This window comes from Grammomys surdaster, unplaced genomic scaffold, assembly GCF_004785775.1.
Source record: "Grammomys surdaster isolate TR1022 unplaced genomic scaffold, NIH_TR_1.0 125630, whole genome shotgun sequence".
Lineage (NCBI taxonomy): Eukaryota > Metazoa > Chordata > Mammalia > Rodentia > Muridae > Grammomys > Grammomys surdaster.
The window spans coordinates 297,336-322,211 of record NW_021620469.1 but is presented as its reverse complement, the minus strand read 5'-3'; the positions used below and the strand labels follow the sequence as shown (position 1 = coordinate 322,211).

Here is a 24,876-nt window from a genome sequence, read left to right as displayed (position 1 = left end):
AGAGAGAGAGAGAGAGAGAGAGAGAGAGAGAGAGAGAGAGAGAGAGAAGAGAGAGAGAACCTTGAATGGAATTTCTTTCTTCTTGTTTCTTCTTTGCTTGTAGCTGTTCTTTTCCCCTCCCTTCATCGCCCTGGTTTCACCCCCTATCAGTAGATAGGAAAGAAGGATAGAGAAGACAAAGAGAGAGATCCTTGCATCTGATTTTTTTTCCTTTTGTTTCTTCTTTGAGCATGACTACTAACAAACTGAAACCAACCCCCGAACGACTGATCTCCAATCACCAACCCTGCCTGTTGGAGCTCTAGCATTTATGTCCCCTCTCAAAAATTTCCAGGATTCCAAACATCACCCAGTCACAGAAACTAGCTGCAACTGGCAAAACCATACCTCCACTAGAGCAAACCCTAGTCAGCATAGTCAGCTGCTGCAAAGCAGCCCCACATCCCATACCTGGGATTAAAATGAAAACATAATATTTCTGTGCTTTTTAAAAGAAACCAAAATACCAGAATTCTCACTACAGGAAAGGGCCTTAAAGGTAAACAATAACAAAAGAGAAATTGTTATAACCTTTTTTCTTTTTAAAAATGTCTTCCGGCACACCAGAGGAGGGCATCGGATCCCATTACAGATGGTTGTGAGCCACCATGTGGTTGCTGGGAATTGAACTCAAGACATCTGGAACCATTGAGCCATTTCTCCAGCCCCTTTTCTGTTTTTCCTTGTAGTCTTGGCTGTCCTAGACCAGGCTGTCACTCTGTAGACCAGGCTGGCCTCAAACTCATATAGAGAGCCTGCCTCTGCCTCCCAAGTGCTGGGATTAAAAGTATGGGCCACCAGCACTTGACCCAACCTTTTTTTTTTTTTTAATAGTTTCCCTAAGGTATTTGTCATACAAGCGAGAACTCCTGCTTCAAGCCATTCCTTCAGCCCTTTGTATAAAGCCCTTGTATATGAAGCACTTTAAAACATAAATCATGTCTTGTGGGTATTCAGACTTCTCCCTGTTCTCTTCATCAGTATTCACCGGAAGGCCAGGACTTCCTCTCTTACACAGTACAGGATCTCTGTTTCCACTGAAATGCTTGCCTCCTTTTTAAGTGATTTCTGCTGGAATAGCCTGTCATAGCAGAATGGGACTCCCTTTTGTTGGGAATCTAAAAGGAACAAAACACCAAGAACAAATATGCAGGGAAATTTTATTTACAACAAATAAGGAAGTGGGAAGCACTTCCAAAGTCACAGGTCCCCAAGCTAGGCAAACTGTCACTTATTAGGACAGGGGAGACATATGTAGGAGTGTAGAGGAGAAAAATTAGTAGAGTCACCGTAGCTAGAGTAAACACAAAATGAAGTAGTTGTGTGTTAGAAGTACTTAGACCTTGAAGAAATCATTGTAGGAACAGTGATTGTTTTCTGTGTCTTACAGAATTGTTTTTCTGAGGGAGCTTTACAGCCCTCATGACTTTGATTACAAGACAGTCTGGCAAACATGGAGTGTCTTGTGTTAGTGAGTACTGCAAACAGTGTACAGGAAGGACTAAGATTGCAAGGGTGAGGAATTCCTTCAAGGAACTCAGAGATCAGATTTTGGTTTTGGTATAAGGAACTTGTTTTATTCTAAAAATAACGTTTGTTTGACAATCAATTAATACCCTTCTGCACAGCTGTTCCAGGTTCAGCCCGTCAGAGGCTGGACCTCTTGGGTGCCTGCAAGGCTGTAGCTCATCCTGCAGTCACCCTCTTTCTTTGATCATCCTGGTGACTGAGATATAAGCACAAGGAGCAGAGCTGTCAGCATGTAGGTACGATAGGAGTATGCTGCAGAAATGAGGCTCAGGCTCTTCCCTGGCTAAAGATTTGGTCGTGGATGAATGGAAGAGTTGCACAGGCCAGTAAGATAACTCAATGAGTAAAGGCACTTAGCGTGAAAGCCTGGAGACTTGCATTCAATCTCCAGAACCCATATGAAGATGGAACGAAGGAAGTGGCTCCACAAAGTTATCTTGTGGCCTCACACATATTGTGGACATGCCCACAATAATAATATTTACTACTACTACTACTAATAATAATAATGAAATTTATTTGTGGTGTTCATACTTATTTCATTAGAGTGTTATCTAAGACAGATATTTATTTACAACTTGAAGACCCCAAACAAAGACAAGGCACAGTGGTGACTACCTATAGTCCTAGCATTTGAAAACTAAAGGCAGGAGGATTGCCATGAGTTTGAAGCTAACCTAGGTTATGAAGTAAGTTGTTCCAGGCCACCTGAGTTACATAGCAAGACACTGTCTCCAAACAAATAAACATGTTGCCATGTTTTTATAAATCTGAAAGTCTCTTTCATTTCTGTCTTGCGATGTGAAGAAACAATGTTAACTACCCAATTAGATAGTTCATATTCTGGATTTGTCAGCCTCCGATCACCTTTCCTTTTATGAGTTTCATTTTATTATGTTTTATCTTCATGTATGTCTATGTACCATACATGTGTGTGCCCTGGTTCCCTCGGAGCCCATAAGAGGTCATCAGATTATTAACTCTGGCATGAGGTGCAGCAAAAGTTCCAGTCTCTTTGAATCTAAGAGATATCATAATGCATTGCCAGAGAACAAAAAGTTCCCTACCACAGACTTGTTACTGACTTGAAATTCAAAACAAGAAAAATATTTTCTTTTTTTATTAACCTTTCCAAATTCTATTCTCAGGGTTATTCAGCTTAATTTTCTGCAAAGAATAAATTAGGTGTAAGAAAAAGCTGAAAAAGAGCTACAGTGTCCAAGGGCCTTGGGACATAAAAATATTAGAGATCTAGATTTTATCAGATCCATAAACAAAAGAATTTTAAGAGGCAGTCATGATATAAAATAGCTCTTGTAACTTCTGCAAGTGTCACCTTCTTCAGAAGTTGCTTCCATTCAGTCTGCTTCATTCTTGGAAGCCTCATCAAAATTCTCCACCAGATCTGGAACTTCATCATCATCATCCTCTCCAGTAGCAAGTGGTGCTTTTCCATTCACAGATTGTTTGGGCAGAGCTTCAGCCAGTCTCCTTAAACTAGTCAGACTGTCTCCACCAAGCTGGTTGAGGATGGTGAGAAGCATTTGTCTCAACTGCTTTGTCTCAGCGTGGCCTGTAATGGTGAAGGTGTTTGCTGCCAGAGACGCCTAAACTTCAGGGTTGTTAAAATGGATCACTGTTCTTGGTTTGAAAACATGTTCACCTTTTCAATATCAGAGATACTGTTTACCCCTAACTTCTTTAAGGAGAACTGGAGATTGTTTTTTTTTTTTTTTATCGTCTGTCATGCTGTTCTGTGAAATATCTCCTTTCTTCAAGCAGTTCCTTTCCCACCAATGGGCACTTGTGCCTGCAGTTTGGTGAATTTTTGCTAGTTCACAATCATTCCTTTCATCTTGTTGGAGTGGAAATGGGGCCTGCATGGGGTACAACAGTTTGCACTCGGGGTCTCTGGCAGACCAGCTGAGATAAGGCACACACATTCAGGGATATACGAGGCTAGAGGGAGGCTATAAGTAACGCCAGAAAAATGTTTTAAGTGACTTCTCCTAGCAGTAATGTATGAACATAGAACAACTGTCAGTTATTCACAATCTGCACAAATCACTGTTATATCATCCTTTGATGTATGTTGATATGTCTATGTTCTCTTCCATCTATATCTGATATCTATGTATTAACCTAATCTATCTAAAGATAATTTTTAAGCCAGTCTGGCTTTGAAGTCTTCACTCTCCTGCTTCAGTCTTTGGAAGAATGGGGTTATAGGAATGTGACCTGTTCTAAAGTTAGTATGTCTCTCTGGTGAAAAATCACTTCACACACTTAGGTTAATAAAGGAGAGAGCTCTTTTTTTTATTATTTTTTATTTATTTAATGTATTCACCATTGCTCTCTTCAGACACACCAGAAGAGGGCATCAGATCCCATTAAAGATGATTGTGAGCCACCATGTGGTTGCTGGGACTTGAACTCAGGACCTCTGGAAGAGCAGTCAGTGCTCTTAACCGCTGAGACATCTCTCCAGCCCAAGAGGGCTCTTTAACAACACCATGGATCTGACTCTGGATAATGTTCAAAGAGGGGCCAGCTGTAATCAGAATTTTACTAACTTATATTCATTTTCGGCTTATACATTCCACATATGTAAATTCTGAAATCTCTTTCAGGTCCCAGATCCAGGTTACTCTTGGAACAATTTTAAGAGACATAGGAGACTGAAAGTCTGGTTACTTGGGCAGATACAAGATTTACACAGCAAGGATAGTGTCAGAATTACTTCTAAGTATATACAGCAGTGTTGTTCTTTTCAAAGAGTTGTTATCCAGGGTCATCTTCCCTACCTACCGGCAGAATTATGCTTTTCCTGACGAAGGCACAGGGGATTTAATGTAAGACTAAGACTTAATAACAGTTGTGACTTGGGGAGCAGCCATTGAGCCCCTTAGAGGCATGTTTTGTTTTTTTTTAATAAGGGGGATAGGCTTAATGGCTGGTTGTATGTTAGGGTTGTCTCCTTTTGTTGTGGGAATGGAGTCTAATTGGAGGGCAATCTTAGTGCACAAACTTTAACAGAAACTTTCTCAGTAACCCAAAACTTCAATGTTGGCACAAAAATGTCTTTCCTAGAGTTTGTAATAAGCCTGGTGATTATATATTTATCTTCCAGTCATATGGGAGGCAAGCGTCCTAGTGAATCCTTTGTAGCATCAATATTTCTCAAGTTACTCTTGCATCAACCCCTCACCTGCCTCATATATTTCCAATTCAATGAGAAGCAGGGGAACTTGGGAACACACACATACATGGCTTTGTCTTGGTTTATCAGGTGCGAACGATCAATTAATTAAGTATAGCCCAAATGGGGCCAAGCCAGGCAACCTGAGCTCTATCTTTCGAAGGAGAGAACCAACTTTTATTCAGGTGCTGGACCAAGCCTCCAACCCTCCCCTGCCAGGCAAACGCTCTATCATTGAACTACTTTCAAAGCCCAACAAGTAAATCCGATAAATTGTTTACTTGATACAGTGTCTTGCTATGTAGGTTGACCTTGAATTCTTCAAAATCCTCCAGTCTCCGCCTCTTCACTGCTGAAATCACAGGCTTGAGTTACTGGACAGGCCATCTTCTCATTTTTCTCTTTTCCTCCCCGCCCCCGGCGTGTGTGTGTGTGTGTGTGTGTGTGTGTGTGTGTGTATGTGTGTGTGTGTGCGTGCGCGCGCGCGCATTCTCCTGCCAGGAGAGAATAAATATTAAGGAAATTCTCTATGTCGGTCCTTGGAAATTAAACTTAGGTCCTCATACTTGGCGACCAGTGCCTTAATCTGCTGAGCCACCTCCCGAATCCCCATTCTCTATCTTTAAACGCTGCTCATTAAGATGAAATATCCCTATAGGCTCTGTGTAATTGATTCGACCACTGACACCATATAAGCCAGCCAAAACCGTGCGAAAAGATTCCTGGGCAGCCATTCTGCACAGGCGGGTCTCGTTAACATTAGCGGGTCCCTTTCATTATCCAAACAACAGGTCTCCGCAGGCAGCCGGTCTCCCAGCGTCGGGGAGGTTACTCGCTAGGACCGCCCCTCGCATTCTTCCCCCCCCCCACCGGGGGGGACCCCTTCCGGTCTTCACCGAGGCAGCGGTCTTCCTCAGGGAGCCGTCCCGCCCATCCACTTCCCGTGAGCTCCCAGTGCGGGCGAGCGCGCCTTTGTGTGATTGGCCGCTCTGTTTGTCAATCCAGGGCCCGGCACCCACAATTGGCTGGCTTCCCTCACGGTCGCGTCACGCCGCTGAAGAGGACTAGGGCGGAGCGGCAGGCGCGCGGAGCTGTCTCGCACTGCGTCGCCGGCGGTTTTTCGCGTTGGTTTGCACAGCGTCTGTGATGGCGGCGGCGGCGGCGGCGGCTGAGGAGAGCATGAGTGTGGCCGCGCTAGTTACGTCAGTTCCCAACAGCATTGGCCGGTCTCCCGAGGCCGAAGGAGTTGGAACAGCGGGCGAAGAGAAGGACGCAGCCACCAAAGGAACGGTGGCCGTTGGGGACAGCGAGGAGGATGGGGAGGAGGACGTTTTCGAGGTGGAGAGGATCCTGGACATGAAGTGCGAGGGAGTATGTGGGGGCTGCGCGACGAGGACGCGGCCGAAGGGCCGGGGCGGGGGCGGTGGGGGGGAGAATCCGAGTGGGACGCCGAACAGTCTGGGAGGACAGTGCCGGTCCGTAAGCGCAGACTGACATCCTGGAAAGGATCCTGGCCACTGTCTGTGGAGGATGGATGCTTAGGGAAGTTTTAAGTGTTGTTTTGGCTGAAGAGACGAAGCAGTGACTTGGAATGTTGAATCGTGGGATGCAAGGCAGCTGGTGGGGGACTTCTGTGGACTTCTGCATTCGGGTATAGGGCTATTGCTTTCCGTTAGGAAGGACTGGAGAAAATCACGAGTCGTCATAGTCCATTCTCCACACCGTTGTCCCAATGTTTTCTAAAAGTAGAAAATGCTCCTTGGCTTAAATTCGTCTTCACAATTAAACCCCAGTCACACCGAGTGCTCGGGACGGTAAAGGTTTCCCAACCCAAAGTGTCCCTTTCTTTTCTCCGCGTTTTATGATTGTAACGCAGAGATTTAGAGTAAGCTTGAAAGGAAAAGCTTCGCACTTCATGCTTCAGCACTTAACATCCTCCTTGCTGCAAGTGTCGTACCCGGGAGAAATTCTTACTCTTGAGGGGGGTCCATCTGTTTGTGATACCTTTTCCCTCTCTCTTCTCTTACACGAGCCCTGCAGAGAAAAGTGCTTTCTCATTTCTGTCCTTAACGCTCTGTGGAGACCTCTATTAAAGGCATTGTCTTTTATCTCTACATTTGTCTTTTCTGCTCTAGATAGTAGGCTCTTTTTTTAATCAGGAGATGTGGTTTATATTAATGCTTGAATCACTGACACTTAGACCAGTAACAGCATGGGCAGATTTGTTGTTACCTGATGCTGAGGGCTGGACCCAGGGTATCATGCGTGCTAGGCAAGAGCTTTACTGCAGGCTCTATCCCCCAGCCCTGGGATTATTAAATGAGTAAATGAAATGTGAGTTTGGAGAAAGGAGAAGGTAAGGACTGTAGATAGGTATCATGCCTATAGGATGGTTGGTTTCTGTTGTATCTTCTGTCATTTGTTATCTGGCATATGCCAACTTTCATCTGTTAATTTTTAATCCATTGACCAACTTTTTTTTAATGGACGGCTGTTGCCATGTTGACTTGATGGTAGAGATTTCTTTAAAGTGGTGCTTTTCTCTAAGAACGCCTGTTTTGTTTTGTTTTTGAGACAGGGTTTCTCTGTGTAGACCAGGCTGGCTTTAAAACTTCAGAAATCTGTCTGCATCTGCTTCCTGGATACTGGGATTAAAGGCTAGTGCCACCACCTCCTGGCCTGATGGTAGAGATTTTTTTTTTCTTTTTAAAGAAAAACTTCTAGCCTATATTGTTATTTTATGTGTATGGTTGTTGAGCCTGTATGTATGTCTGCACCACATTCATGCCTAGAGAAGAGAGCATTTGTTCTCCTGGAACTGAAATTACAGATAGTTGTGAGCTGCCGCATGGGTGCTGGGAATGGATCCTAAATCCTCTGGAAGAGCAACCAGTGCTCTTAACCACAGAGACAATGGCTCCAGGCTCTCCTCTGCATACCCCACTTGGTCACCCCCTGCTTTTTGAGGTAGGATCTCTAAAGTCAAGGCTGACTTAGAGCCTGAGACCTTCCTACAGTTACTGACACTGAAAAAATTTCATGTCAAGGGAAGAGTTAAATAATTGAAATTCACTGTCATTATTATGGAGCTAGAGAGGTAGGGCCAGAATTCAAATCCCCAGAGTCCATGTAAAGCTGGATGCCAGTCTGTAAACCTGGTGTTCCTATCGGAAGACGGGAAATTTACCTGCTGTACTATCCTGCAGTGCCAGAGACCTGTCTCAAGGTGAAACGGAAGTTGAAGACTGAGTTTGTCCTCTAAGGTCTACCAGCAGCTGTTGCACACCTATATCCACACAAGCCTGTACTTGTGAATGGCTAGAAGTGGATCCTGGGAACCAAACTAGGGTCTTCTGTAAGAGCAATAAGCAGCTTTAATGATTGCTCCAGCTTCTGACTTCCTTTTCTCCTTCCAGACCCTCCTGTATACCTCTCCTTGCTGTCTTCATCTAAAAATAATAATTAAAAAAAAAGCCAAGCTTGGTGCAGTGGCACACACTAATACCATCACTCAGAAGACAGGGCAGGCAGATAGATCTCTCCTGTGAGTTTCTGCTGAGCTACTGATTACCTCTGTGATTTTTGACTAATTACTTATTCTATCTACAGTTTTCAGATGCAACTATAGAATAATAGTATCTACTTCATAGGCTATTGTAAAGATTAACTAAGCTATTGAAAGTAGATATTTAGATAATGTATGGCATTTTGAACCATTATGAAGCATTGTTTGAACCATATGCCTACTTTATATGTGCATGTGTATTGTTTGCCTTTAGATTTTTTTTTTTTTTTTTTTTTTTTTAGGTTTTTCGAGACAGGGTTTCTCTGTGTAGCCCTGGCTGTCCTGGAACTCACTCTGTAGACCAGGCTGGCCTCGAACTCAGAAATCCACCTGCCTCTGCCTCCCAAGTGCTGGGATTAAAGGCATGCACCACCACTGCCCGGCGCGTTTAGATTTTTATTTTATGTGCATGTGCACCACATTTGTGCCTTGGGCTTAGAGAGGTCAGGTCTCCTAGGACTGGAAGTGCAGGCAATGTGAGCCTCCATAAAGGTACTGGGAATTAAACCCAGGTCCAGGTCCTCTTCAAGAGCAGTAAGTACATGTGTGTGTGTGGTTTTTAGTTTTTTGGGGGTTTTGTTTGTTTTTTGAGAGAATTCTTCCAGTGTAGCCCAGGATTGCCTGAAATTTTCTGAAGCATAGGCTTGCCTTAAACTCTAAACTGTTTTCTCTGCTTTTTCCTCAAAGGACTGTAGGTGTGTACCACCATACCCAGCAGCACACTTGATTTTATTTTTAAAGATCTATTATTTATTTGTATGTGTTTGGGGCTTTGGAGACCAGAAGAGGTGGATCTCCCCTGAAGCTGCAGCTGGTGGTGAGCTGCCTGTTGGTGCTGGCATCCAAAAGGGCTCTTAACTGTTAAGCTATGTATGTCTCCTGCCTCCAGCTGCCATTTTGTCAGTCCTCTCCTTCAGTGTGGTATCTGGAGCTCTTAACTCAGGTTGTCAGGTTTATGCCAGAAGCACCTTTTCCTGCTAAACCTCTTTTTAAATTTCACCTCTGCTTGAGAATAATAGTCAGAGAAGTACCAGTGTACCACTGCTTACTTGCTTGCTTTATTTATTTATTTATTTAAATCTAAACAAGCTAGGTGGTACTGGTGCACACTTTTAATCCCAGCACTGAGGCATGTTGCTACACAGAGAATAACCCTGTCTCAAAAAAAAAAAAAAAAAAAGCATAGAAAAAAATTTAAACAATGTTGCTTATAAGAAAGAATAATCACCTTTTACTAAAAATCATTGAGTACCTTGCCAGTTTTTTCTTCCTATTTTAAGGGTACAGATTGCTTTATAATCAGAAAAAGACATCAGTCTTGGTTTTTTTTTGTGGCAGAGGGTTTTTTTTAAAGACAAGGTTTCTCTGTGTAGCCCTGGTTATCCTTAAAGATCCACCTGCCTCTGCCCTGCTCCCCTTCAAGTGCCCCAGCTGCCTGACAAGCCTTTGGTTGTTTTTTTTTTTTTTTTTTTTTTTTCCTTCCTGTGTAATCCTGGTTGTCCTGGAACTAGCTCTATAGACCAGGCTGGCCTTGAACTCACAGAAATCTATCAGCTTCTTAGCCCCACCCCATCCCCAAGTCTTTTAAAAACAAAACAGGCCAATGATAACTTGCCCCACTCCATGCCACGAGATGAATATGCATGCTTTCGGTTTGGTGTTAATTTTCATTTTGATGCAATTTTCAAGTTCTCTTGCTCTTCACAGCTGAATGGGTTTAAAATTTTAATCAGTAATATGTCTGTTTTTGATTTATGCTATAGGGTAAGAATCTTTATAAAGTTCGATGGAAAGGATATACGTCTGATGATGATACCTGGGAGCCTGAGGTTCATCTGGAGGACTGTAAAGAAGTTCTTCTTGAATTTAGGAAGAAAGTTGCTGAGACCAAAGCTAAAGCAGTCAGGAAAGATATTCAGGTATCAAGTTTTATCTCATTCTTTTTTGGTTTGATATTCATAATTTTATTTATGCAAAGTACGTGTAGTAAACAATTTATGAAAAATACAGTATCCAGTATTTCTTTTATGAATTCCATTTTGCTGGTTTGTCCTCACAGACTGCTTCTGGTGATTTTGTTCCAACTCCTCTTTTCCAACCTGTGGTTCTATTTGACAGTCAAGTATAGTTGGTATGTTGTTAGTCAGCTTACGCTGTGATGAAATACCTAATGTAATTTAAGGATAAGTTTTAATTTGTCTTATAGTTCTGAGAGGTTAGTCTGCCTCTGGATGCCTCTGATGGGAGTGCACCAGGGTGCTGTAAACTCCTTGTTTTCACAAGCCAGGAAGCACAAAAGAAACCAGGGTCCCGATACTCTTTGAAGTCATCACAAATGAACTAAGAATTTCTTATTAAACTTCACCTCCCCAAGATTTCACCACCAAGCCAAGGTGGGAGGCAGAGACAGGCAGATTTCTCTGAGTTTGAAGCCAGTCTGGTCTACTGAGCTAGTTCTAGGACAGCTAAGGGTAACACAGAAACCCTGTCTTAGAAAACAAAAAAGATTCCTCCTCCCTCTCCCCTTTCTTCTCCTATTTGCTAGTGCCTCCCTAGGGACCAATCCTTTAACACATGAACCTTTGGAGGACACTGAGCATTCAAATGACAGCAGACATGAATGTTGGCTAATAAGTTGGGATATGTTTGTAATCCCAGTACTCAGGACAATTAGGCAGAAAGGATTACTGAGAATGGAGGTCTGCTAGGGCTGCTTAATGTTACCCTATCTCAAGGACAAAGAGTAGGGGTGTGTGTACTCAGTGATACAGCACCTGCCTAGCAGGTGCAAAGCCCTGGATTCAAGCTCCAGTGCCATGCTGAGGAGCAGGGATGATAAACATAAAAGTGAAGGAACACGCAGCAGACATCATAATTTCATATTTTCCAGTGATGTGAGCAACTATTCTTTATATGTGGAGATTATTGCCATAATTATTTATTTTATTCTAGTTCACAGTATTGTTAGATTATAACACATAGATTCATGTTTAATTTGTGTTATTAACATGTCTTCATGAAGCCTTTCTTCTAGTTAAATAATTCTTTCAGACTAGCTTGGAACTCAGAGATAATCTGCCTCAGCCTCTTGAATGCTCTGGGATTAAAGGTCTTCACTACTATACATGGCTTTGGTTTTGAAACAGAGTTTTTACTCTGTCTCTCGTTAGTCTGGAACCATGTAGATCAAGCTAGCCTTGAACTTATGATTCTCCTGCCTTTGTCTCCTGAGTGTTGGAATTACAGGTAGCATACCTAGTGTATTAGTCAGAGTTTAACTGCTGTGAACAGACACCATGACCAAGTCTTACAAAGGACAACATTTAATTGTGGCTGGCTTACAGGTTGAGAGGTTCAGTCCATTATCATCAAGGCAGGAGCATGGAAGCTTATAGGCAGGCATGATGCAAGCACAGTTGAGAGTTCTACATCTTCATCTCAAGGCTGCTATGAGGAGACTCACTTCCAGGCATCTAGTATGAGGGTCGTAAGGCCCACAGTGACTGTGAACAAGAACATACCTCCAATAGTGCCACTCCCTGGGCTAGGCATATTCAAACCACCACACCTTGCAAAATTAAATAGTTTATAATCCCCCCTTCCTCATTTTGTTATGGTTTTTGGCAATGTTGTATATTAAGCTGACATTTTACCACAGAGCCAAACCTTCACGTCCCAATCACTCCAGGTTGTGGCAGATGTGTATGGGCATCCGTTGTGTTCTTGTCATTGCTTTATTATGTAAGGGTTCACAAAGGTTCAAAAGATTTTTCATAGCTGGACAGTGGTGATGTATGTATGCATTTAATCCCAGCTCTTGGGAGGCAGAGGCAGGCAGATTTCTGAGTTTAAGACCAACCTGGTCTACAGAGTGAGTTCCAGGACAGCCAGGGCTACACAGATTAAACCCTGTCTCAAAAAACCAAAAAAAAAAAAAAAATTTTTTTTTTCATTTGAATTACTCACAAAAGCCACCACATTCCCTTACCTTTTCAATTTCGGTGATGCTATAGGAAAACATTTTTCCACCCTTTCTGTTAATTTGCTTGCTATAAGACAGTCTTGGAAAATGAGTAATAAAATTAGTTTGTTCAAGTTTTTTGTTGTTGTTTATACAAATAACTTAATTTTTCTGAGACTGGATTTCTGTGTAGCCCTGGCTGTCCTGGAACTTGCTTTGTAGATCAAGCTGGCCTTGAACTCAGAGAACCATTGTCTCTGCTTCTAAGTGCTGGGATTAAGGGCATGCAAAAGGCATGCACCATTATACCTGGTGAAATATCTTATTCTTGAGCTTTTTAGAGTAGGAAAACATTTCAGTAGGAAGTATTTAAGATGATATAATACAAATCAGCCAAATAGGTAAGATTTCTATGTAGTTAGTGTGCTTGTTTCACTTAAATAGAACAAGTTTAAGAACATTCTAGAAGGGCTGATAAGACAGCTGATCAGATAAGGGTGCTTGCTGTTATACCTGATGACCTGGGTTTAATTCTCAGACATCATTACTTGGTGAAAGGAACACAATTCCTCAATTGGTCCTCTGACCTCTACATGCAGGCTTACACATAAAAAAATAATTTAAAAATTCAATTATAGCCTATTTATACATGAGACTGTTACTTTTTAACTCAGTTTGATGTTTCTGTTTGATACCACTGGAAGCACTGACATTTTTCTTCTTTATGTCTCCTTTTTAAATTGACATTCCTCACCTCTGAGTCTTATTTGCTAGGTCAGAAATATAAGTAATACACATGTTAAATTTAGGTAATTTAAATAAGTCAATTTTGCTAAAAATGTTTTGATTAGATTTTATTAGTACTGCCTCTGAAAACTTTTGAACTTATGTTAGTGTTTTAACTTTTTGTATTTTATAGAGACTATCTTTAAATAATGACATATTTGAGGCAGACAGTGATAGTGACCAGCAAAGTGACACAAAAGAAGATACTTCACCAAAGAAGAAAAAGAAAAAAATAAAGTGCAAAGAAGAGAAAAATCCAGATGATCTGAGGAAAAAAAGGACAAAAATGGGAAAGCTGAAAGATAAGTTCAAGTCAGAGCTGGAGAGCGCCTCTGACGTTGTAGGTTTTGATGTAAAGACAAAAAAAAGAATTTGGGAAGTCAAGGAAGAATTAAAGGACTCCAAAAAGCCCAAAAAGGATGAAATAAAGGAAGCCAAGGAATTAAAGAAAGCTAAAAGGGCTGAAATAAAAGATTTAAAGATTAAAATAAAAGAAGATGTCAAAGACAACCGAAAAACAAAGAAGGAAAGATATATAGAATCTCCACTGGAGTCTGAATCACCTAGTGATTCCTTCATTCTAGAAGATGACAGTGAAGACTTTTCTGACAACAAAGAAGAAAATCAGAATGTAAGAACTTTAAGAGATAAGACAACACAGGATACAGTGCAAGAAGGAATTTTTGAGAAACATCTGGATGACCTTATAAGTATTGAAGAGGATGCTGGTACCCGAGTTAGAAGGAAGAAGAAAAAGCCAAGAAAGTTTGAGGAACCAAAAGAGATCAAGAAGTTTGAAAACACGAATACCTTTTTAGAAAGGAAAACAATACCCAAAAAGCAAAGAAATCAAGACAAAGGCAGAAGTAACCTAGAATTAAATAAGTTACCATCACCTGTGTTTGCCCAAACCCTTAAAAGTTCCAGACTGAGTGGGGAAGAGAAGGGCCTAAAGTCCTCTGACTTGGCAGAAGAGGTAAGGTTGGTAGAGAACGTGTAGAGTACAGAAATGGTTGGTACAGATCATTACTGAGTATTGTATGGTCAGGAACTTTCACAAGGAATGACAAAGGAAACAGTCAAACTAGAATAAAGTGTAACTCAGGTAGTTATTAAATATGGTGGCACTGAGAGCAGCTGCATGTGCTCAGATATTAAGCACTGGAACCCCAAGTTTACCTTTTAGTTTGTGCTTTAGTTTCTTTTGCCAAACAAGACAAATCCCTGAGAGTTAATTTAGTTTAAAAAAAAAAAAAGTCAGAATTTTTGTAGATTTGTGCAACATTTTATAGTCAGGCCTATCAGCTTCATCAACTTACTAAATTTCATTTAGTGTGTGTATGTTCTTTATTTTAAAAATACTGAGAATTTGATACAATGCATCTTGATCTTATTTCCCTTTACTCTTTCCCTAACTTCTTCCAGATCCACTTTTTCCTCTCCTTCCACCCAGCTTGTGGTCATCTTTTTCTTAAGCTTAATCATGTCCAATTTGTACTGTCTATATACTGAATGTGGGGCCATCTACAGGAACGTAGTAGATTTACCGGGAGCCACACACACTGTTAAAGAAAACCTTCTCCTAGAAACCATCCAATAATAAGTTCCATAGCTCCTCAGTTAGGGGTGGAATTTCATGGCTCCTTTCCCCTTTCGTGTTAAAATGTTGACTAGCTTGATCCTTCATACTTTTTCCCTGCCCCTTTCTAACAAAGTGTCTTACACTATAGCCCAGGCTACCCTTGAGCTGATCCTCTGTCTCCTTCCTCCTGGGCGTTGGGAATTGGGGTTACATTTGGCTTTTACCCTTTTTTTTTGGTAAGATTTTTTTTTTTGGTAAAATTTATTTGTATGGATTGGCAGTTGTAGTACCTGGTGGTGATACCCACCTTTAAGGAGGCAGAGGTAAGTGTATCTCTGAGTTCAAGGCTAGTCTGGTCTACAGAGTGAGTTCCAGGATAGCCAGGGCTACACTAGAGAAATTCCGTCTTAGAAAACAAACAAATACTCAAAACCAAAAAAAGATTTATAGATTTATTGGCAAGAATGTTTTATTTGCATACATGTATGTGTACCATGTGTGTGTGCTTGGTTCCTGGAGAGTACCAAAAAAAGCATCAAATACTCATTTGAGTGCTGGGAACTGAAGGAACTGAACCCAGTGTCTTTATTTTTTGTTTGTTTGTTTGTTTTGTTTTTTGAGGCAGGGTTTCTCTGTGTAGCCCTGGCTGTCCTGGAACTCACTCTGTAGACCAGGCTGGCCTTGAACTCAGAAATCTGCCTGCCTCTCCCAGTGTCTTTATAAGAGCACCAAGTGTTCTTAATATCTGAGCTGTCACTGCAGCCACAAGATTTTTTTATAGAGTTTAATTTTGTAGCAGTTTAGTTTTTATTGTACAGAAGAATGGCTTTCACAATGACATTTTCGTACCTGTAGATAGCGAATTGCAAGTCTCTTTGTTTTGTTTTATTTAAGATAAGGTCTCACTGCTGGCCTTGAATTTATGTAGATCTGTCCTTGCCACCCTAGTGCTAGGATTAGAGGTTTACACTATCATGTAAATGTATATTCAAACATTTTAAATAATAGATTCTTTTTTTACAAATGGAGAAACAAGTATTGGGTTTTGAGTTTCATTTAGTATGGCTTAGCATGTCGAAGGATAATCTTGATGGAGGGCAGTGGGAGAAACACTGAATAATCAGCAGCTCACACAGCTCAGACATTTGTAGCATATTTTGGTTTGCAAATATTACAGTATCAACTCTTTATCTTTTATTTTTGGTTTTGTATTCATTATTCTTTAGGAGAAAGAAAAAAAAAATGAACCCAAAGAAAAATACCAGAAAAGATATGATTTGGACAAAGAAGAAAAAGCCAGAAAAGAGCCAAAGGGATTAAAATGTAAGTATAAAAATTAAAATAGTTCCATGTTCATTGCCATTGTTAAAAAAATTAATCGATTTTTATTCATATTATGTATACACCTGGATATATATGCATGCCTATGTATGCCTGATTTGTTATAAAGGTTGAATGTCTTTTCTGAAATATTTAGGACCAAAAATGTTTCTGATTCCTCTTCCTGGTTCAATCATATTTATATGTACATATAATGAGATTTCTTAGGAATGGGCCCAAGTTTAAATCCAAATTTTGTTTTATGTGTACATTATATGCAATCTTTAATATAACGTTTTTAGTGTTCTAGTGTTTTTGTGTCTTGTTAAGTGACATTAAGAGTAAAATTTTCTACTTATAGCCTCATACTGGTTCAAGTTTAATTTTGGGACATTTCAGAGTTCTCTTGTGTTGTGGTGCACATGTGTGGTATATGCAGGTGTGTCTGTGTGCATTTGCCCAGTGCACTCAGAAGGCCTGAGGAGGACATGGGATTCACTGCTGTTACTCTCCACCTTATCCACTGCATCTGAAGGTGTGCTGGCAGTTAGCAAGCCCAAGCAGTCCACTTGTCCACGCCCCACATAGTTCTAGAGTTTTAGGTACAGCTTTTTATATTTGGGGGATTTGAACTCAGGTCTCATGATTGCACAAGCCTTCTTACACGTTATGCCATTTCTTCAGCTTTCCTGACTTCAGGTGTTTTTTGTTTGTTTTTGTTTTTTCAAGGCTAGCCTCAAACTCCCAGAGCCCCACCTGCCTGCCTCTGCATCTGGGATTAAAGAGGTGCACTACCATACCTAGCCAGCTGTACACATTATTAATACTTCTTTTTCTCACCATGTTGGAGGTGGAACTCAAGGTCTTATTCATGCTAAGCGAATGCTTAGCTGCATCTTCAGTTGTAAAAGTAGATTTTATTTTAGTTCTAAACTCAGACATGGCAGTAGTAATGCCTGTCTCAATGGCTCATACATAAAGTACTATAAGAACTGCATCTATTTGAACAATACAAAAAGTACTTACTACATTTCAGAGATTTGTTGGAGATTCAAATTACTATCAAATTAAAATATAGGCAAGATGTTGAGAGTGAACAGTGCTGATTCTGAACTACTCTTCTGTGATTGTGACAAAGGACTACTGAAGAGGAGTCTCAGTGATCCTTGTCACACCTTACCTTAGAAAGACACACTAGAGCTTGTGCAGAAGTTGTTTCTGGTGCTGAATGGGGAAAAGAGCATGGTGTAAGAGCACTGCCCGTGTACCTGAGAAAGCTGCAAAATTCCACCAGTTTTTTAACTGTGAATGGAGTGCAAGAAAAACTAAGTATATAGATTAATAATAGCATGTGTGCTTACCATATTAGGTCCTACCTAGGTTCTATTTTGAGCACAAAAAAGCTGGAGTGAGGGAGTAGGAAAACGATGTAAAGTACTAGAGAATTTGGAAGAACTTTTGTAAGTGCTAGTTACATAGGTTTTTACTAGCAGGGATATTGGAAACCAGTACTCTACATGCATGAAATAAATAGTACTTCCATTGAAAAAAAACATGTTCTTGAAATTGGCATACAGGATGAGGGATCTAGTCTGGTAGAGTGTGTCCAGCATACACAAGGAAATCAATTGCCCCATCCCCCAAAAATACAGGAAGGAAGGAAGGAAGGAAGGAAGGAAGGAAGGAAGGAAGGGAGGGAGGGAGGGAGGGAGGGAGGGAGGGAGGAAAAGTTACTCAAGTAGATGTGAATACTTCTTTGTCACAGCTTTCTGGATACTGAGCAGCCAAAAAGACTAGTTAAAATGACTTTGTGACTTCGATAGTAAATCTTAAATTACTTCATAACCAAGGTAAGTATTATTAAAACTACAAAAACCATACTTATTCAATATGAGTACAGATTTTCTTTGGATTGTAAAATAAATTTGAAACTTATAGTTAACCATTGACTTTAATTTTTTACACTAGCATTTAAGGAAATCAGAAATGCATTTGATTTATTTAAGAAAACAACAGAAGAAAAAAATGATGTTCTTGAGAATAATTCAAAAAGAGAAGAAATATCACTGGATTATAAAGTTACAGATGATAACAAAACCAAGGACAAGTGTTCACTTAAAGAAAAAAGAAATACTCGAGATGAGACTGACACTTGGGCATACATTGCTGCAGAAGGGGATCAGGAAGTTTCAGACAGTGTGTGCCAAACAGATGAGAGTTCTGGTAAGTTTGCTTGGCATTGTTCACATACAGAATGCCCCATATTTTCTACTTTTCTCTCAGAATATAGTAAAGATTTTATTTGGACCTCCTGAGTAACTTTTACCATTGAAGACTCAAGTCATTCTTTGACATTTAAATGCATCAAATATTTTCTAAGTTCTTAAAATATACTTATAAAGATTTCTATTTTTTTCTTTTTTTTTTTAATTCAACAAAATTTTATTTCCTCAAAGTACAGCTGTTTGAACCTGTTCATATGTCTTCACCAGCAGCTGGGGTGTCTCCACCCTTTATGTTTCTGGTGTAAATCACTTGGACTCTGTGCTTTGAAACCAGCTTGATAAGTCCTTTACTAAGTAGCTCCTGAAGGGCTGCCCTGGCCAAGTTACCTCGAATCTTCAGTTCCTCAGAGACCACAGCTGGAGTAATAAGCTTACAGCTGGGAACTTCCTTACAGAGTTTGTCGTGTGTAGCTTTGTCAAACAGGATGAGATTGTTCAGCTTGTCCCGAACTTTGCCTTTGGATCACTTCTTTTTGGCCTTGCCACCAGGTTTATTTACTGGGTCTTTGTCTTTTTTTGGCCACCTTTCCGGCCTCTTTCTTCTTGTTGTCTTTGGGCAGCATGGCGAAACTCAGAGAGTAGTATGGTCCACTGCTGCCTCACTAAAATTTTCTATTTTCCAGCTTAACTTTTTTGGGTTTGTTTGTTTGTTTTTGTTTTTCAAGACAAAACTTTCCCTGTAGCCTTGTCTGTGCTGGAACTCACTCTGTAGTCTAGGCTAGCCTCAATCTCCTCGATCTGCCTGTGTCTGCGTCCTGAGTGCTGGGATTAAAGGCATGTGCCACCACCACCCAGCTCAGTTCAGTCTTTTATCTTGTGCTTTCATTCCAAAATAATCGTATAAAAACTGTACATGGTGAGTGAAACCAGCTCTCAGTAGGTAGTGGCAAGAGACTTCAAGGTCATCCTCAGCTACACAGGGAGATCAAGATCCTCCTAGCCAATTCTTGGTACAGTAGATGTGTACCATCACTCCTTGCTATATATTTTTAACTTTACAGAAAATAGGAGATATAAATGAGACTATATTGTAAAATGTACCTGGGAACATTTTAAGACGGGAAAGATCTTGTATAGAATACAAAATACAAAAGCTATGGGAAGAAGGAATTTAAAGGTGTACATGTATATACGTATAAATGAGGTAGCTTGATCTTGTGTGAAATTATTTAATCCGTGACTCTCAAGAAATAGTTTAAAATGTTTTTCTATAAGTACATATTTTTTTTATTTTGTTGAGACAGAGTCTCACTGCATAGCCAGCCCTTATTTGTCTGGAAATACTGTGTAGATGAGGCTGGACCTCCAGCTTACAGAAATCCTCCTGTCTCTGCCTCCCAAGTTGATTTATTTGTAAGAGTGTTATACTTGTCTCTTCTCTCTCTCCTCTTGTGTTTTGTGTATTTTCTGTGTGTGTGTGTGTGTGTGTGTATATATATATATATGTGTGTGTGTGTGTGTGTGTGTGTGCGCGCACACACGTGCACTTTGAATGCCTGATGCTTAGGGAAGTCAGAAGAGGGCATTGGATCCCTGGAACTAGAGTTATTGATGGTAGTGAGCCACCATGTGGGTGCTGAAAACTGAACCCTGATCCTATACCTCTTGTAAGAGCAGCAAGTACTCTTAATCATTGAGCCATCTCTCCAGTCCCATATTAAGATTTTTTTTTAAATTCCGAATGTATAACACACTAGAGGTTCTTTAAAAAAAAAAAAAAAACCCTCATCTCCAGATCTGGTTTTGCATAATAGACTTTTGTGAAAGGATTGTTTTTGTCTTGAGATAGGGTCTTGTGTAACCCAGGCTTCGTTCAGATTCCTAAGCCTACCACAGCCTTCCAATTGTCTCACCATTCCTGTAACTTCCAAGCAACATGTAATACTTAAAAGATTGCTAAAAATATTTAAGACAATGTAAGATCTGTATGGGGAAAATTGTAAAACATTTTTGGAGTAACGAAACATTTGATACCTAGCTTATGTGAAGCTTATGTTTGATACTCAGCACTGTAAAGAACCTATTAAAATGTCTGATTGCTATTTTTATTAATAGAAAAATGTTTTACACATTTGTCATTTACTTCAAACTGATGATAGGTTGCATCCAGTTAGAATAAAACCATCTAGCATTGGTTAGCAATCTAGCTCAGTGATTTAGTGCAGAGCTCTAGTTTCCTTTTTCAACATTGTAAAAACAAACTCATTTCCCATATAATTTACAAATACTAACTCCAAGATTTATGTGAAGATTTCAGAAGCTAAATCCAATTATGTCAGTAGTAATCAAAGTCTACTATATACACTGTAGCAGTTGAGCTGGAGAGATGGCTGCCCCTCCATGGAGCCAGGTCCAGTACCCACTTGGTTCTCATAACCTTCAATAACTCCAGTTCCATGGGTTCTTAGACCTGGCCTCCAAGGGTAATGCTTCATTTGTCATAGACATACATGCAAGCAAAACACATCTTTTTTTTTTTTTTTAATTTAAGAAACCTCTATTTACCTGGCATTAGGAAGATTATATTATTACATTATATTATATTAATTAGTACAACAGTCTTCTGTCAGACCCATGCATAGCTGTGAGATGGAGAAAAGTAGCAGATGTCACAGACATGCTTTTAGAACTAACAAGTTCTTGGTTACTATTTCAGGATAATAGATTATCCACAAACTCCGTACATGGAAAACTAATCCTTAATAGAATAGGGATATTTAGGTGCTAGTAATGATAAAACTGAGGCTTCTGACCTTGGGGTAGGAAAAGACTGTAAATGTGTGAAACACCATGCACACCCAGTCATGTACATGAGCCAGGGGACAACTTCTAGGAGTGGTGCTTCTCTTTCCACCATTTAATTGGGGACAACTCAGGTGGTCAGTGAGCCATCTTGCTACCTCAAAAGATTTGTTTTTAAAAAAGTATTTTATGTATATGGGTGTTTTGTCTTGTATGTCTGTGCATCATGTGTGTGACTAGAGTTCCTGGCAGTTCATGTGGGTGCTGGGACTTGAACCCTGATTCTCTGAAGGATAGCTAATACTTTGAACTGATGAGCCATCTCTACAATTCCCAACCATTTTTTAATACAAAAGTAAAAGAGATGCCAACGCAATGAATGACTCAGCAAGTAAAACTGCTTGTCACTGTAAGGACCCACGAAAAGGACCCCCAACTCAAGTCCCGATAAGCGCACACCCAAGGAGACACGAGAGACTGACTTGATGCAAAATAGCAAAAGGCAGTTTACTAACAAGGGCCCTTGGATCGAAACTCATCCCACACAGGGGAGAGAATTTCGATGAAGACCCCAGGAAGTTTAGAACTTTTATAGGGGGAGGCACAAGGGGGGAAGGGAAAAGCGGGAAATTCTGGCGAGGTTACATATAATTGGATATTTCAAACATCAGCACTTTGCGTAAGCAATCATTTTGACAGGCTGGATGGCCCACTATTTTTGACCATGAAACCTCAGACCTTCTAGGATAAACACCAGGTGGTCCATTACTCACTTGGGCATGTTTAGACTGGTCAAGATATGTCTTTGGTTGTTTCTACATTTCTGGTCACCTCGTCCCTAGAGGGGCTTGATATTTTTATTATGGCTATTCTCAGCAAGCTCAGAAAGCCGTCCTGCGGTCTTTGCCAAGTTGTTTTTTTTTTTTTTTTTTGCATTGTTGTTTTTTTTTTTTTTTTGGTTTTTTTCGAGACAGGGTTTCTCTTTATAGTCCGGGCTGTCCTGGAACTCACTCTGTAGACCAGGCTGGCCTCGAACTCAGAAATCCGCCTGCCTCTGCCTCCCGAGTGCTGGGATTAAAGGCGTGCGCCACCACCGCCCGGCTGCCAAGTTGTTTTTAATTTTTACTCTTACATCACCAACTGATGACCTGAGTTGGTGCCCAGGGCCTACATTATGAAGAACACAGGATGTCTGTTGACTTCTACATTGTGCTTTGCCATGTGTCCACCACTCACCCCCTCCACCCTGAAAAGTATGGAAACAGTTACAAGGGTAATGTTTGAGTCTATTACAGTCATCACAGCTGTCATTTAATAGGGTCGAAACTCAGAAACAGGCAAAACTTCAGTTTTAAGGGTAAAGATTGTCAGCAACTAATTTTACAAAGGGTGTGATTTACCCAGACTCTCGTGATGTAGAGAGCAGCCAGAGGTAGTCACAAGCATGCAGTAACATTTGGATTCAGTGTGCATTCGTTCTTTAGTATATACCTCAGTTTTTTCTTTTTATTAAAAATGGAGAAAGTGAATTTTGTCATTAAGTCTAGAGGTAGCATTGAGCAAGGGGTAGAAATGAACAGTGCTGGGATGAACTGAGCCACAATGGAAGCTAAGCTACCATTCTAGCCAAGCTGTCATAATTATAGTGAGCTCTGCTGGGATGGACCTTCGTCTATCCTGTTCCAGTTTCTCTCAGTGAAGTGACTGACATTCCTTCCTCTGTGGCCAGGGTCGAGAATAAGGAATTCCATTGTGAACCGAGACCTGGCTGTGTACCGAGATTAGGCCTCGCTCTCACTTTGTGCTATGTTTGATAATTCTCAGAGCTACTTTAAGTGTGTTCTAGCTGGGGCTTATTTAAAGGTTAGTGTGCGTCAAGTAAATTAATTGTATGAATACATTATAAAGGTTAGCTTCATAAATATTAGCTGCTTTGATTAGATCCACTGCTGTTTATTCATAATCATATGACCTGTTCCAAGCTGCACAGCTAAGATACAGAACCGGGGTTTGTAGCACCAAAGCTGTGCTATTTCTGTGATGACATGCTCTTGGGATTAGCAGAGAGTCAGTTTTAATCTAGAGGACTTCAGAAAAAATTACTTATTTGCACGGTTCTCCCAGATTTCCTATCCTTTGGTAGGTTATCTTCCTAACATGTATGTAGTTTAGAAATTGATTTTTAAGAAACATTCTATTCTTGCCATCAGATATTTCTGGTGTGGTTTTTTTATTATTGTAGTTTATTTGTTTTATTTTGCTTTTCCCTTGTTTTTTTTTGTTGTTTGTTTTTGTTTTGTCTTGTTTTCTTAAATACAAGGACTTACTATGTTACTCTGACTTGCTTAGAACTCATTGTGTAGGTTAGGTTTGCCTCAAATCTGTGACAATCCTTCTGGCTAGCTGGTTTTTGTTGTTGTTTGTTTCTTGAGGCTGTCTCACACTGAGTCCAGGTTAAGCTTGCTATAGATAAACCTATTGCCTCACCCTCTGAAGTGCTGGGATTCTAGGTATGAGCCACCAGTCCCTGCTCTGGTTTCATTTTATTTTATTAAAGTAACATGTAGACTATTTAAACTACCCTAACTGAACATGCATATCAAGTATGTGTTGCAGTGTAAGAAAGAACATGTGCATTTTAGTGTTCAGGAGCCTGAGGGCCATTAGTCATAGGAGTAGAATGTCCATAGACATGAGATGGGGCTTTGCTGCCCTGTTGGAGCATTTGGCTTCTATCAGTAAGGGAAATACCATAAACAGTGGTTTGTATTTGCATACAGACTAGTTTACACACAATGACTTAATGTTAATGGTTGTAAGCAATGAGTATCTAAAAAGAATAAGACAGGAAGACTTACTAGAGCCTTGGGGCCATAACTCAACTTTGGTAGAGTCCTTGCATAGCATGCTCAGAGTCCTGAGCTCCAGTTCCTTGTACCATATAATTGAATATGGAGGCATATATGTGAAATTCCAGCACTTAGGAGATGGAAACAGGAAGTTCCTAAGGTAAAAGTTACCCTTATATAAAACACTGCTCCCACCCAAATTTATAGTTTACAATTATAGTTTCCCTTTAATGTGTGGCTATTTATCATTTGCCCAAGAAATTTTAAATTTTAGCAGTGAAAGAAAAGATTCAGTTACCTACTAACTTGTGTGTTAAAAGTATACTTATCAATCTGGAGATTTCTTTAAAAATAACAAAAACAAACCAAAGTGAGCATATTATACCCAAAGAACTTTATATCTTTTTTTTCTAAAACTTTTTTTTTTTAGATTATTTATTTATTTATTATGAGTACACTGTAGCTGTCTCCAGACACCCATATGAGCGCATCAGATCTCATTGCAGATGGTTGTGAGCCACCATGTGGTTGCTGGGATTTGAACTCATGACCTCTAGAAGAACAGTCAGTGCTCTTAACTGCTGAGCCATCTCACCAGCCCAGAACTTTATATTTTACTTTGCACTTCTTTGTTCATCGCCTCTCAGCTCATAACAGCTAGGCAGTGGAATCAACCTGGATGTCCGTTAGCCGATAAAGGGATAATGAAAATGTGATACATTGACACAATGGAATGTTACTCAGCTGTAAAGGAAAATGAAATTTGCACGTAAATAAACTAGAAAATATACTAGATGAGGTCACACAGGCTCAAAAAGATAAAGGTCACACATTGTCTTTCATAATGAGAGTCCTAGCTTCAGATCTTGTGGGAGTTTATCACAGGGTACATCAGAAGCCAAGGGAATAGAAACAAGCCCTGTGTTGGGGGCTGCATTTAGGGAGGTTAGTGGAATATAAGTGACATGAAAGTGAAAGTGGGAAAACTGAAGGCAAGACAGTTGAAGTAGATACCTGA

The 24,876-nt window shown here is 40.3% G+C and overlaps 1 protein-coding gene and 2 pseudogenes across 4 annotated transcripts in view; 1 reads left to right on the top strand and 2 right to left on the bottom strand.

Moving 5' to 3' along the window:
* Positions 1-2,927: 2,927 nt before the first annotated feature.
* LOC114638853 lies at positions 2,928-3,424 on the bottom strand (annotated as a pseudogene).
* A 2,389-nt stretch (positions 3,425-5,813) lies between these two features.
* The window catches only part of Mphosph8 (M-phase phosphoprotein 8), a 32,331-nt gene continuing 13,268 nt past the window's right edge, over positions 5,814-24,876 (top strand). For 2 of the 4 annotated variants that reach the window (XR_003713917.1, XM_028787341.1), the window contains exons 1-5: positions 5,863-6,139; positions 10,097-10,252; positions 13,214-14,056; positions 15,889-15,985; positions 17,951-18,205. Coding sequence is in view for 3 of the 4 variants with exons in the window: in XM_028787341.1 (XP_028643174.1) it covers positions 5,915-6,139; positions 10,097-10,252; positions 13,214-14,056; positions 15,889-15,985; positions 17,951-18,205 (1,576 nt within the window). In the remaining variant the exon portion in view is untranslated. Of the gene's footprint in view, positions 6,140-10,096; positions 10,253-13,213; positions 14,057-15,888; positions 15,986-17,950; positions 18,206-24,876 lie in introns of all 4 variants that reach the window. The other 2 variants (XM_028787339.1, XM_028787338.1) reach the window with 2 other exon arrangements.
* On the bottom strand, positions 18,458-18,830 carry LOC114638750 (annotated as a pseudogene).